Source organism: Nyctibius grandis, chromosome 6 (assembly GCF_013368605.1).
Source record: "Nyctibius grandis isolate bNycGra1 chromosome 6, bNycGra1.pri, whole genome shotgun sequence".
NCBI lineage: Eukaryota > Metazoa > Chordata > Aves > Nyctibiiformes > Nyctibiidae > Nyctibius > Nyctibius grandis.
In genome coordinates, this window is record NC_090663.1 from 85762965 (window position 1) to 85778352 (window position 15388).

General features: G+C 41.6%; 1 protein-coding gene across 9 annotated transcripts in view; it reads left to right on the forward strand.

Moving 5' to 3' along the window:
- Positions 1–13162, forward strand: part of ANK2 (ankyrin 2) — a 322501-nt gene extending 309339 nt beyond the window's left edge. For all 9 annotated transcript variants that reach the window (XM_068404330.1, XM_068404332.1, XM_068404331.1 and 6 more), the window contains 7 exons: positions 2637–2919; positions 4711–4803; positions 5255–5338; positions 6960–7124; positions 8065–8247; positions 8841–8932; positions 10867–13162. In XM_068404330.1, coding sequence (XP_068260431.1) covers positions 2637–2919; positions 4711–4803; positions 5255–5338; positions 6960–7124; positions 8065–8247; positions 8841–8932; positions 10867–11050 — 1084 coding nt within the window. In that variant the 3' untranslated portion in view covers positions 11051–13162. The remainder of the gene's footprint in view (positions 1–2636; positions 2920–4710; positions 4804–5254; positions 5339–6959; positions 7125–8064; positions 8248–8840; positions 8933–10866) is intronic.
- Positions 13163–15388: the final 2226 nt, after the last annotated feature.

A 15388-nucleotide genomic window follows, 5' to 3' on the forward strand; every position in this document is an offset into this window, starting at 1 on the left:
TTCCTACTGCAGGTTTGACTTTTTAATCCGTGTGGAGGAAGCCTTAGGGATTGCGAGAGAAAGGCAGTTTGTCACTGTGAACATAAAGCAATAATCTAGTCTAGTACATATGAAAGAAAAGAGGAATAATGTAGAGGTGGGGGTTTTTTTGGCAAACTGTATATTTTTCATATATTAGATTCCAAGTAACGTTAAACTTAATGGAATTAACACTAGAGAGGCCTTTCTTCAACTTCAGGATGGCTTTTTCAATTGAGGCAAAGATTTTCCAACTTAATCATTACTTACAAAACTCATAACCGCATATTAGCAACTAGATTTTTAAAAGTAAATTTCAGATGGCCAAAGGAACAGAAACGGGGTTTTATACAGACAAGGCAACAGTACTTAAGGGAACGACACGTGATAAAATATAGATTTAGAAGACCTGCACAGCAAAGCCTCGAATTCTGATTGGGGGCTGTCAGTGGGGCTGGTTTCATTTGGAAAGGAACTTGAAAAGAACTTGAAAAAAGATCAGTTTTTTTCTTCCCACCATCCCTAATGATGTGCCCACACTGAGAACTCTCTGCAAGGTTGATTCAGGTATCCATAGGCTAGCAAAATATCAAGGATCCCGTTCCAAAGTAGTGATTTTCTTGGGAGTGATTAGCTTTGTTGTGGAGATGCAGCTCCTTTTGGGGTCTTTTTGGTCCTTTTGGGGCATTCTTTTGCTCAGGATATGCTTTACACCCAGGGGAGAGTGTGGGAGACAGAACACAGCATCTAAGGGAGAGGACTTGTGTTGCACCGATAGGCAAAACTACCAATACTTCCTAATGATTTGCGTGAGGAAATGAATGCTTTTGAGGAACAGAGAATACATTTGAGACAACATTGCCAATACTAAACGAGAGCAGTGATGACAGGGGAATATCACTACACTTCAGGTCTAGTTTGAACTAGGAGGAAAATTGGGCTAGATTTAAATAGCTCATAAGGAGCACATACTAAGAGGAATTCTACAATAATATGTGTAGCCTGGTGAATGGGATAAAAAGGCTGGGTAAGTACTGTTTAAGTTGTACTACAATGAAATCTTTTCTTACTTTAGAACACAGTTGTTTCAAGGGCAGTAGTTGGGGGAGCACAAAAAATTGTCACAACCCAACTTGAATCAGGAAAACAACATCCATGCAAGTTATTCTGTTGCTGTTGTTATTACTGTTATCTGCTCATGGGGTTGGTTATGGAGAAGGGAATCTGGACTCCTATTATTAAAATTTAACAATTTCCTCAGTTAATTTTTAGCATGAGAGGGGGAAAAAGCAAGCATGTAGATGCTAGCCCCAAGGCATCTCAGAAGTTTTAGAAGTGGAAGATTTAATTTTTGCAGGCTCACTATTTTTCAGGCTGTAATTCCACCAGTTTTGATAGAGTTGTCTTTTTTTTCTTTTTACCAATATACTTGAAAAGAGAAAAGTCAACCTCAAAATAAGATTCTAGGTGGTGAAGCGGGTAATGTTTTCACAATTAGTGCAAATCAGAAGTGACCTTTTCAAGCTAGCATCAGAGTTACAAGGTTACTTGATAAAACTCAGATGAGAGTTAGCTTAGTATCTGAAGTCACTATTATTCACCCATGTGCAACAGAAAAATATTGCATGTACATATGCTTTAGTATATAGTAACGTGTGTAATAATATGTTTAAATAACTTGTGGCAGCAATTAAATCATAGCGATGTTCAACAGTGAAAATAACATTACAAACAAAATAAGATTCTCTACTAAATTTCTATTTGGTAAGACTCCAGAATTCTACATAAAAATTGGTCTCCCCTTACCTGCAGCTGTATAGCTTGTAACTAATGTAGTAGTTTCTTCACAACCATCTGTAGTGATCCAGTCTCTTTCCCAAAACAAAAAATAAGTAATGTGTAGATTTTAATATGTAATATTAAATAGTAATATGTAATAGTAATATGCAATAGTAATATGTAGATTTTAGCTTGGAGAAGAGGAGGCTCAGAGGTGACCTTAGCGCAGTCTACAACTACCTGAAGGGAGGTTGTAGCGCAGTGGGAGTCGGCCTCTTCTCCCAGGCAACTAGTGATAGGACAAGAGGACACAGCCTCAAGCTTGGCCAGGGGAGGATCAGGTTGGACATTAGGAAGCATTTCTTCTCAGCAAGGGTCTTTAGCCATTGGCAGGGGCTGCCCAGGGAGGTGGTGGAGTCACCATCTCTGGAGGGGTTTAAGAAAAGCCTGGACATGGCACTTAGTGCCCTGGTCTAGTTGCCATGGTGGTGTCAGGGCAATGGTTGGACTCGATGATCCCAGAGGGCTCTTCCAACCTGATTGATTCTGTGATTTGTGAGGGCACAAGTGACATCAAAGCTCACATAAATCCTTTACAAATATAAGTTTTGCAGAATAGAGCGCAATGTTTGGACATCCATTTGGAGATTTTCTTGGGTTGGGAAGATGAGAGGGATTCTTAGCCAGATTGCTCTGTAGTTTTTAAGGAGTATCAGTTACTTCTAGACTTTGCTAGACAACAGACAGCATAACAATATTTAATCAGTGCATAATGTTCCATTTCTGGAAACTGGAAAGCACTGCATGGTAGTAACTTCCCCTGAACCTGTCATTCACAGTGTCACTCCAGAAACAGAGCAGCCTACAGCACCAGTAACTGGAAAAGCAGCAAGCGAAAAATCTGCCCACTTCAGCGCGGCGAAGGAAGAGAGAGGAAAACCATCCCCACAGCCCCCGTCATCTGCTCAGAGGGGTGACTCTCCCATCATCCAAGAGCCCGAGGACCCCCAGCTCCACCAGGATGACCTCTCTCCAAGGAGAACTAGCCTAGTAATAGTGGAGTCAACTGATGAGCAGACAGAAAAGGTTGGAAGAGGCTATGAAGAGGAATCTTTAGAAAAGGTAAATAGCAACTCTACCTCAAAGTAATTGACATAAAAGAACATGTATTATGTCTCACTCATTCCTTAAGATGAGAATATTTTTAATTGGCCTAATTAATCCCCATTTGCAACTGAGTCTTTTCTCCTGTCCTCTGTGGTTATAAGGGCTAGCTGTAGCCATTTCTATAGAGGTTTTCAAAGCTGAAGCAAAACCCAAATCCTAAAGTCTAGACTGTAATTCTGGTTCTGCTACCCTTAGTTGGTCTTTGGTCTGTGACAGTTGCATCCATGCATGTGAGAGAGAATTAGTGTAAATAACAGGTGCAGAAACAAACCGTGTGCAAGTGAAAGTTCCAAAACAGATGTAATGAAAGACAAAGTAATACCATTAAAAGCGTATGAAGAAAGGCAAGACCAGTCCAGAGCAGCACTGTAAAGTTAGTGAGATGGAAAAGAGGCAGCAGGATGTACGTTGCAGAATACAAAGGATGTCCTGGAAGAAAAGAATTTGAGAATGGTGTTTATGTAGCATGCAGGCAGTAAAGAGGAATGGAGACAGGAGGTGGAAGAGAAGAACGAAAACTCTGTGAGGTAGGTCGTTGGTTGTGTAAGACAAAGGAACCTTATTGCAGCGTTTGGAGAGGGGAAGACGTCAAGAGGCAATGAAAGAAAGCAACTGTATGGCTTCTAGGGGGGAATTTAAATTACTTGGCAGATAAAGGTTTAAGAATAAACAGCTTTCTTTGCCTGTTCTAAGTGGAAGAAAAGGAGAAGGCATAATTGGGCAGAAAATTAGTTTTCTCAGTGAAGTCTGAGCAGAGAAAGCACAGTTCTGCTTAAGGAGAAATTGTTTCTTGTTTTGACATTCACCCAGAAACAGGCTCATCTGTCTTTGCTGCGTGTTGCCAATTGTACCACCTCTGGAATGAAGAGTTTCAGAGCTCTGCCTCTGCAAGCTCAGAAAAAGGTTGAATATAAAATGTGTCAGATAACTCAGATGTTGAAAGATTGGCTACAGTAGGACTCAATACAGTGGCTGCTGTAGGACAGGCTGCCCTCAAAGATAATGTACTTCTTTTTCCCTCCAGTTCTTTTATTAAAGTAAAACAACAACCAGCACCACTAAAAAGAAACACACACCCCCCTTATTATTATTTTCCCCTTTATGCTTTTATACTGGTGATATTTCCCTTTTCAGCTTCTCTTTGCCTTCTGACATCATTTAAATATTTAATTCTTCCCTATGCAGGAGAGAGAACAACTTCAACACTTGTTATTAATTTTTCTTGCTCTTTCCAGTGCCAAGGCTATTGATACATTGTCCTCTAGTTAAAACATTTTAGTCCTGCTGTCTGTATGCTGCACTGTGTACTTCCTGGTATGGAGGATTAAAAGGCTTTCATGTAATTTTCTGTGTAATTAATACAGAAACCACATGCAATATGTATGAATTCCAGAGTTGGTGTCAGTAATACCTTCTAGTTCACCTGCGATGACAGCACGCCACGAATTTCAGGCTTGTCCCTGGCAACCTTAAGAGTGCTAAGACCACTAAGAGCATCCTATAGAATTAGTACCACAAAGATTCATCCTTCTTTTTTCAATATGGTAATAAACAGCTAATGAAGATCAAGTTGCCAAAGCCTCCCACCCCACATCAGTCTTTTTCAGATTAAAGTCAGGTAAGAGGCCAAAATCCTAAAAGCAAAAATTTTCAGAAGTGAAGATGGTTTTAGATAAAAACATGACAGAACCTGTAAGTGCTGCTAGTACCACATACAACAGAGCACTGCTTCCATGCTTCCACTAGGAGTTAGCAGAGGAGTTAGGTGGGCTGGAGACCAGCTCGGACGAGGACGAGATGGTCACGACCAGGGTCGTTCGTCGCCGGGTGATTATTCAGGTACTGAGTGTTGAACGATTGCACGAGCCTGTGGTGACTAGGTCCTGGTAACACTTTTAGGCGTGCTGCTGAGACAACCCCTTGGCTGGTATTGCACCTGGAGCTGTAACGCTCCTGAATAATGCATGGACATTGGATAAGCCCTTCCAATACCTTTTCTTGGAAGGTATAGTAATACTGCTAACCCAACTCTAAATTCTGTTAGATGCCTTGGTAGGAGGAAGACGAAGACCTCTCAGCCCCATACTCAACATGGTCAACTAACATATATTTGCCTATCCATTGTGGCATAGCTTTTCTTCGCATGCCTTTCTAAGTATTTCTTTGCAGAACAAATTTTTTTCTAACGTTTCTCAATTTTCTTTAACCAATTAACCAATTTTAAAATTGCTTAATTCAAGTTACTTACATGAAGGCCTTGCTTCATAAAACTTTGTTCTTTGTCATTCAGGCTGATAGTATGCCTGAAATGCCACCAGAAACAGTCACAGAAGAGCAATACACAGATGAACACGGCCACACAGTGGTAAAGAAGGTATTGCCAGTTATGCCCCTTTCTGCCTTTTTACAGTCCTATAAAAGGAAGGATAAATATATCCACATAGATGCCAAGTTTTCTTTAGTGAAGGGGCGTGATTTTTAAGAGTAGAGCATGGAAGGAACCAGACTTTCTGTTTGTGAGTTGGAAGAATTATTTTGATTCGCAAGATCATTCTGCGTTACAGTTTATAACATGACATATTTTGTTAATTTTCCCACTTAAAGCCAATGAAAATTCTGCGTAGATCCACATTTCTGAGAAAACGGTTTTTAAAGAAAAAAAAAAAACAACAAAAAACCACACCACCACAATTTTATCTAAGATCATGTTTGCTCGTCTTAATGAAACTAACGGAGGGCTGGGTATGCAAGAGTCACCTAAATCCAGACTTTAGATCTTCAAAATCTCCACTCAGCTGTGCCTGGCGAGGTCCCTAAATTTCTGTACGTGTACATACAGTTCAGTTTTTAAGGCACAAAGAATAGAGAAAGTACTTATTTGTGGGATGGCCTCATAAAATAAGCGTTTTCAGACCATGCTTATGAAAGTGAATTCTGCACAGCATGGAAGTGGAAGGGGAACTTCTGTGCTCCTTGCTTTATCTGACAACTGAGTGCTTAGAGAATTGGTCTAGGACTTGGCTGAATTCTGCTGGAAAACTCCATCTTCTGTCTCCCAAGAAAACACCACAGACCCTCAGCTGGACAGTACATCTCTGGAAGCTGTTTGAATTCATATTAAAATAAACAACCCCGGCCAAATATTCCTGGGCACGTTGTGGAAGAGTGAGCATGACTATATTCTTCTGGGTAGGTCTGTGCCTGGGAGGGGACCAGCCCCACCTCTGTGACTCTTAATTATAGGTGACCCAGTGTGATTGAGCACCACAGCAAATAAGCGTTTGGACAAAGCGGGAGGTAACTGCTTAATGCTGCCTTGTCAGAAGGCGCTGGGAAGGTATATGAGCTCCAGGTCACTCACAGAGGGACGCATACCCATCCTCCTGAGAAATTTATCTCACCTTGAATCCTGTAATTCCCTTCTGCTCCTCTTTGTTTGGCTTGCCAATGCCTAGAAAGCTTAAGCACCAGATGAGTCTCTTAAGTAGGTTATTTCTAGCTCACTAGTTCAGCAGTGGTTGGTACCATCAGTGTTGCAATGTGATGTCCAAGGCCCTCTGTGAATCTAGCTCTAAGCATGTGGTAGCCAAGCTGCCAACCTCTTACTTTCAGAAGCCTTTTTGAAAATGCCAGTCTGAAAATCTTTTCTAGCAGTTGTGTGGTTGTAAAGTATGTTTTCTCCCTAAAATACTACACCTCTTTTCCTAATAATAACTACTGCTTTAGAGAGTCACTCCAATATCTGTACTGTGCCCACTTGTGAAGGAAACTTATGGAAGCTTTGCTGTGTGGTAACCTAAGTAGGGTGAATGCATCAACTTGCAGCTTTACTACAGGTACTTGTGAGTATATGTGAAAGACTAAAACACCAAACGGTCTGTGTAGGTTTTTCTGTGTAGGAAAAAACACCCTTTGAGTAGAACATACTATATAGAGAATAAGGAATATGTCATTGTTACTCTTTTTTGGGACAAAGCTCTATTTCCTTCCTTCAGGTCACTAGAAAGATCATCCGGCGATACGTTTCTCCAGATGGCACAGAAAAAGAGGAGGTGCTAATGCAAGGAGCACCACAAGAACCTGTCACTGTCGAAGAAGGAGATGGCTATTCCAAAGTTGTAAAGCGGGTTGTGCTGAAGAGCGACAGTGAACAGTCAGAGGTCAGATCTTGTACTTTGCTTGCGATGGTACAAAGCAGCAGTACACCAACATGAACTTAGTAACTACACCTTGCTCATGCCAGCAACATGCAGTTTTGAATGATACTTTTAAAAGTTTTCTTGCAGATGGAAAGGCCTCAGAATAAAGACAGGGAAAAGGCAAGGGATGGGAAGGTGGGCAGGGAAAGAGGGCAGTTTTCTCTGAAAATAAGCCAGGATACAGATTCTGTGATTTATGAGAAGTACCAAATGCATCAAGAAAGCAGCTTTGTAGTAAGTTGACATATAGATAAATGGCAAATCCATATTTGTTGTTATACCTCTTACTCTAATAAGAAAATTAGTAAACGTTGTAATGAAATGATCTGATGTTCTCTAGGTTTCTACAATTAAGCCCTTCTAAAACTCTACAGTTATATTAGGTTTAACTTACTGGTGTGTTCTTTACTTTGAAGAGGCTAAAAAAAAATTATTGCTTTCATGCAAACTGTTTGTAGAGCCAGGTAATTAAAAAGAAAAAACAACCTGAAAAGGTAAGTGCTTTTCAGTTCATCTTTTCCTGCCTTAGTTCACCACGTAGCCCTACGAACATTTGTACCTGTATATGGATATTTTTCAACCTCCCTGCTACCCTCAGGCTAGTTCAGGTTCCAGAAGCAGTTTTCACCCTGCCAGCATAAAGCTTCTCAGCAGAATAAATTACCCAGGGCTGTTCCTGCTGTCTGAACTGACGTGTATTTTACAGTGTCTCCTCCTGGAGCTGTAAAGCAGGTGATAAAATGTACAGTCACAGTTTTGATGAGTACACATAGAAAGTGAGACACTTACATTCTTGTTCTCTATGGCAATGATTAAGAAAGAATGACAGAGGAACTAAAAGCTTTGTTAGTATCCATGCTGTAATTCATACCCAGTGCACTTGTGCTTTCTCACCTTTCAGGTGACCCTGTCTGAACCTGCTGTTTTGCCTAGTGCCTCCAAATTCCAGTCTGAACCAGTGGAAGGCCGGAAGGTCAGCAAAGTCATAAAGACCACTGTAGTGCAAGGAGAGAGAACGGAGAAACACCTGGGGGATGCTCGCTTAGCTACTGATCTGCCGTCAGCCAAAGAGGACTTCGAAGAGGTAAAAATGCCTTTTAAATGTAAATGTTAAAACAAGTGTCACAACATACCTGGGGACAAATTCCCTCTATTCATAGTTTTGTTGGTGGAGCATCATACTCAACTACTGAGTATAAACTCTGTTGTTGTACTCAGCCATGTTATAAAAGGATAAGTATGTAAAGTACATGTGTGGAGGAAGCTGACATTACAGAATTAGCTACGAAACATTTTAAGATTCGGAAAAAAAACCCATGGAGGCTTTAAGTAAAGTTGTTAGAAATCATGGGTGTGGTTACTGTGAAAGAAAAAGTTCATTCATATGTTACCACCCATGGAGCTAATTTTAGAAATTGATACAGTTAAGTGTACTCTCTGGGTAAGTTGAGTACAATTATTAGTAAAATGGAACTATCCTATACAAGAGTCTGTAACTGATGTGTACATTTGAGGAATATTTGAAAGGATGCACGTGGCAGGCAGATGCTTCTCTATTCAGCATTTTCTCAGCATTCAACTTCATTAATATAAAGCACTAAGGTATGAAGAGCAATTATCTGCTGTCCTAGGTTTTTTGGGTTTTGTTTTAATCTGAAGTTTATGTTTTAATTTGAGGCTTTGAGCTATACAGGTAACCAAATGAAAGTCCAACTCCCTGCTTTAGTAGAGAAAGAAATCATGAAAGAGGATGGATTGATTATTAAAAGGTTTGGTTTGGCATGTCAATGAACTGTTACTAGGAAAGGATTAACAAACTCTTAATAAATGAGTGGATTTAAGTGAGTGTCTGAAGTGAAACCACTGGCAGCATGTAAAGCTTTATTTGTGGAAGTACTAAAGATTACTACTAACATTCTGTTCCAGGAAGGGATAGATGCACTGGAAAGGTTTACATTCACTTGAAAAGACTCGGTGAATAGGGGTGTTGGTGGGTTCACCCTGGCCAGCAGCCAAGCACCACGCAGCTGATCCCTGACCCACCTGTCCCACCATGGAACTGGGGAGAGAATAGGAACAGCAAAAGTGAGAAAACTCCTGGGTTGAATGGAGACGGTTTAATAAGTGAGGGAAAGAGGGAACAGCAACCAAACAGGTGATGCAAAGGCAATCACTCACCACTTCCCACGAGCAGACTGATACCCAGCCAGTTGCTGAGCAATGATCACCTTGGAATATATAACCCCCCGACCCCCCAGCTTCTTCCTCTGCCCCCTGTTTTTATTGCTGAGCATGAATCTATATAGTGTGGAATATGCCTTTGGCCAGTTTGGGTCAGCTGTCCTGCCTGTGTGCCCTCCCAGTCAGGAGGTATCGCTGCCCAGCTGATTTCATAGGAGGCGATACAAGAATAACAGCCTGATTTACAATTAACAACATTCATCAAGGTTACCTCAAAATTTTTCTTCTCATGCCAGTTGACTCTGTGATCATTTGATAATTTGAACATTATCAAAAGAGATGAGAGGGTTTGTGGAGAGAGAGATATATAGATACACGCATGTGACGGTTGGACCTTATGAAGAATGAGGCAAGGCAGGCAGGAAAATATTTGGGAGAAAAAAAAAGCTACAGTAGTGCAGCAAGTGTGTTCATTCCTACCACACACAACTCGAGCCAAGGCTGCTAGAGGCTGGGCATCTTGTAAACACCTTTTCTTTCAGACCATTGGAATTCATAGTGGCTGTTGGGGTGGTAAAGCCCAGGTTAGCATTTGAAAGAACATCGTGGCCAACCTGTGGCTGCCATGGTAACAAGCTGTAAGACACGTACCAGTTTCAGAGTTAGTGGGATGGTGTCACAAGGACACACTGAGAGCCAGAAGACCTGATGCATCTGCTTTTGGGTGAAGGGTGGGCGATCTTGTCCAAGTGCTGCCTCTAAGGGACCTTCTGGTCATTTAGGTCAAATTAAGAAGTGTCAGCTGTCTGATAAAAATCAAGCTATTCCTGGCTGAGCACGCAGGAGTTTCCAAGTGTGCTTGGCTTCCCGTGGTCCCCTCTCAAGGACACTGACCAAAAATTGGGCTTCTGGGTAAGGCTAAGCAAGAAACACCCAGCTGTCCTATGACAACTACATTTATTCGCCTAGATCTGGAAGGGGCTTGGTGAGGTTTAAGGTTCTGACTAGTAGAGCAAGATGGTTCCAATGAGGTAAGAGAGTCGTTAACAGAATAGTTTAGGACACTAGATAACCACAAACGTGGGTTTACTGGCTGTCAGAAGTAAGACTAGTTCAGAAGTGTTCGAGAAATTAATGAGCTTAAATTACTATTATACAGGACAACTCTATGTTGAAGTTAAATACAGCAAATAGGAAGGTCTTGTGTGAATTTCAACGTATGTTGCATGGCTGTGTGTTACAGCATGGTTTTGCTGGGCATCTAAAACTATGTTTAATCAGCATATAGAGATTAATTGCTATTAGTTTACATTATGAAGGCAAATTAAAGCGGTGGGGTGTGTTGTATTCAGGATGCATAACAAATATCTATCTCAGTAGCTGGCTTAAACTGCCAGCTGCGGTTCTTCTTGTGTTATTTTAAATGAAAAAGCCTTAAAAGTGCAGCTGAAAAGGAGCATTTTTTAAAACCTTCAGGAACTGTGGGCTTTTTCAGACAGTTTTCTCATTTATGTTGTTTTAGGACAACGCTGAATAAAGCCAGCACCCAGAAGAGGACTGTGATGAAGGATCGGTATGGAAAACACGTTCACATAGAAGAGCTGGAAGACACCCCAGAAGCACTACCACAGGATGACCTCCAACATGACCTCCAGCAGCTTCTTAGACACTTCTGCAAAGAGGACTGGAAACAGGAGGCCAAGTGAGAAGCTGCCACCCCTCAACACCACCACGTAACCATCCACCCCATACGCAGCACTCATCTTCTCTAGGTGTAGACGTTACCACCTACATAACCACTGGAAGACACTGCCATTTCTACTCGTGCAGACGCAGTGAATTCATTTCTTCCCCCGCCCCGTGTTTGATTTTGGGTTTTTGTTATTTTTTCTTTTTAACCCTGTAAGCTAATTTGTGACCAAAGATAGCATCCTTCATTCAGGATGATTTATCCACCGAACCGTCGTCTTTGTGCCGTCCTGGGAATCCGTCAGCATCGCCACTCCTCGCTGTTCCTTTGCTTCTGCACTAGCTTCATGAAATCGCCTTTGTCGAGCCGACTTCATCTACAGGCCTCTTCAAGTGACTATGTACATGCACCATAAAAAAATAAAAGAGAGTTAACGTGTAAACTGTATATAGCAAGAGTATCTGGACTTCCGAGACTGCAGAAAACACACTGCCTGTGACTACAATTAGCATCATGGATTGCAAGGTCTGAACAGCAATTAATAAAATAACGTTAACGCAATCGACTGCGAACACAGACTGACCAAGGAGGAAGCGCTGCAGATCTACTGCATCCACGAGACTTCCACTTTAGGGATCGATTATAGTTAAAGGCTCTAAGAGTCAGGCTAAAAACCTGGAAATTCAGCTGTTCTCGTGCAGTAGCAGCTGACTGTGGCCATTAATACTTCTGAGACCTTCGGACAGCCACTTAAAGATTTCCAGAAAAATAAAAATAAAAAAAAAAAAAGAATACCCAATTAGGTAACCAACTTGCTAGCAGCTATATCTATGGCACATTTGCATACGGTATTAAAATCTTTTAGATCTGGACATGTGGCAGGGTGTATTAAACAATTATAACGACAGTAGTTTCCTGTTTTCATCACTGCTTAGCAAACCACACTGTCTTATTGGTGGTACTTCCTGCTGGCCACTGCACTGTAGATAACTATGGGAGAAAGACTCACCCACTAGACAAGGGGAATAATTAATTCACCGTGTTTTATCGCGATCGCCTCTTATCCAACACATGCATGTGGCATTTTGAAGGTCAAAAACCAAACCCTCCTATAATCATGTCAGCTTGTTAGCCCTCTTAGCACTGAGCGAGCAGTTTTTATCTTCCAATCAAGTGTTTTATAAAGAGAAAGTGCTCACGATCCTTGAAAGCCAGTTTCTGTTCATATTTTGTTATCTATCTATATGTATAATATATATATTTCTAAACCAACCCTCTGAAAACCACGAGAGCATGTCTGCACTTTTCTTTTCAAAAAAGGGAACATGGAGATCTGACATTTTGGGTGTTCTGGACCTTAATATTTAATGGAGGGAGCTCTGTAGTGTTTTAGCATATATAATACACACACACAAACTAAATGTTTTTAAAGAGCAGTTTGATTTTTTTAATAGTCTACTCCAAACCAGAGTAAAACAAATCCTCTCCTCTAAGAGTAATACTTTTTCCAAGCTTATCTGGCCTTCCACGATTATAGGGTTGTTTGGTTTTTTTTAAGGACTCACTCAGTGCTCAGAACAAGGGCACTTCCTCATTAAGGTAACGATGCCAAAAGCATGAAAACATCTTGGGAGCTCTGGCTTCCCACAGGCAAAACAACGCCAGGTGCCACGCTAAAAAAAACCCACCAACCCCCCCAAAAAAGTCTTTTGGCAGCCGAACCGAATGAGACCCGTGATGAAACATTTCACAGCACGTCACGGCTTCCTTGTCGTCAGAGACAGCACAGGAGGGTCTTCGAGGATGGGGCTCTAAAGAAATGCATTTCTGTTGTGTTATTTGCGGTGCAGATGATGTTCTGTGTAACAACATAATGGTTCTTCACCTCTTAGTTTGATTTTTTTGCTGTGCTATCAAAGAACTTGAATACTGTGAGAAGAAGTGAATTTTGAGTTGACGAATCAGCATCTTGTTCCCATGGTGATAACACTAATTGAATATATCTATGAGGGCATGTATTAGTTAAAAATTAAAAAAAAAAAATACAACACTAACAATACATAGCTGCAATGTGTACAATGGCTGATTTAACTAAATAAAAATGTACAAGTGTTAAATGTAGAAATAATGGCTCACTCTCTTTTACTGCCAGTGCAGCGTAAAAAAAGGAACAGCACCCAGTTGGGCACCTTAACTGAACTTTCATAATTATAATTCCTCTGTACCCAGCTCCCTAAGATATATATGTTTCTTTTTTTTACATTCTGCCATTCAGCACTGATGGGTAAGTGTCAGTCCTTATAACAGTCAGATCCAATTTTTTTTTACATCATCATTAATAGTTTTTCAAAGGGTATCTCGCCATGTTTTCTAGTTATTTTGTTGGGCCTGAAATTGCAGAATTTTCCGTCAAATATGGCCCAGGCTGTTTGTTACAGTCAGTTACTTTCTCAGTGCCCACTACTGAGAGTTTCTCAGCCAGAGGAAAGAGAGGGAAGCAAAAGGTAAGGTGAAATTCCGTCACGTCTTACACCCTTGTGATGCACAGAAGATACTGGGCAGAGTCTGGTTTGTTGCCAATTTCAGTTTATTCGGTATAAATCTGTACTGATCCTATGATGGCAGCTGGATCTCTGGCTAATTAAGGGGTCACGCTGCCACAGCGGCCATCAAAGGAGTCCTTCGACCTACATCGCACGTAGCAGAGAACCCCTCAATTTGAGCTGGCTGCCCACTTTTTCCTCTCTCCCCCCTTTGTATTAAAAAAAAAAAAACATGATCAAACAATGAAACCAACTGGAAATCCCACACAAGAAGCCAACTCCCCCTTACAAAGCGCCCCTCCACCGCACTGCCATGGCAGTAGCCTGAGGACAAAGAGGAAATAATTGCAGAATCCAGCATTTTGCAAAACATGAAAACAAGCTTTTCTTTCCATGCAGACCTATTAAATATACTCATTAACACAGAGCAGATAAAAATGTCTTTATTTCTTCCACCCTATGCACATCAGAACATGGGTCAGCTGTCAAGTGACAGTACTGGCTGCAATACCAACACGGTATTCACGTACTCTCTTACTCCTATTTATTTAATGAACTTTATTTGGAAGATTAAGGCCACATAAAGCAGCAGCAGTACAGAAGTTGTTAAACCCAGGGACTAATCGTCTCTGTCCACCGTAGCCACGTGCAGGACACACAGAGCCACAGGCCAGCTGGGGCAGTTGTCTGCCCCTACAGATGAGGTGGTACCACCTCGGCAAGATGAGGATAAACTAACCAATGTGTCCTCTGAGACACCTGTCACTGAGGTTTTTATTTCATTGACATATCCCATAAAACTGAAGTAAGAAAGTGGAGCGTCCCAGCAGGGCCTGGGTGTGCTTTCACACTAGAATGGATTAATTTACGACTCAAAGAATTAAATGAGCCAGGAAACCCAGCCAGGCTGAATTCACAGCGAACAACTCATCCCATACATGCGTCAGCAATGAACTTTGTAGGTACAAGGTAGGCTCCACACCTCCATCATCACCTTAAACCCTTCTCCCCTGTACCCCAGCTATAAACTTTGCTGCAAACACATCAGCGTGGGAAGAAGCGTTTCAGAAAAGCCCAAAGCTGGAACAGTTGCCAGGTCTCAAAGCATCTGGTAAAGACAACCCCGGTTGTTGCAATTTTTGTCAGTGAAGCATCACCACCAGAAGAAGCAGCTGTATTCTCCATCTTTGCCAGCCTTTTGCAGTCCCCTGCATAGATCTGGGTTGTCTTCTGAGGTCTAACCCTCTTCTAGGAGACTGTCAGACACAGGTTGCTTTAGCGGGGTCTTGACAGAGAAAAGGAGTAAGGCAAACAGTTTGGGAATGTATTGCTGATGCGCTGCAAGGATGCTGGGAGTATCACTCACCCTGTGGGGCGATTCAGACCCAGGGCTGTACCAGAACTGAATCTTCTTCAGCTGTTAAAAAAAAAACCAACCAAACAAGGACACAACCACCGTCACACAGAAAACACGCTCACACCAACAACGCAGCCCCAGAGCCATTTATCCCATTAACGTTCACACATTTCCAGGTCACTGCATGTCTAACGAGGACACCAGTGAGCCAAATGAACACTTTTTGAATCCAACTCCACCAAATCAAGGTCCTTCTTGGTCAGATTTAGGCTTTGTTTTGATGAACCCGACACCAGCTTTATTGATTAAATCAATACCCGAGTGATCATTACGTGAGCCCAGACACGGCTGTTGCTGAGCTCAAGGATGAAACAGCGCCCGTCAACCTACTCGCCTGTAATTGTGGGGCATGCATCTATAATTACGGGGTATTCATCTATAATTATGGGGTAGT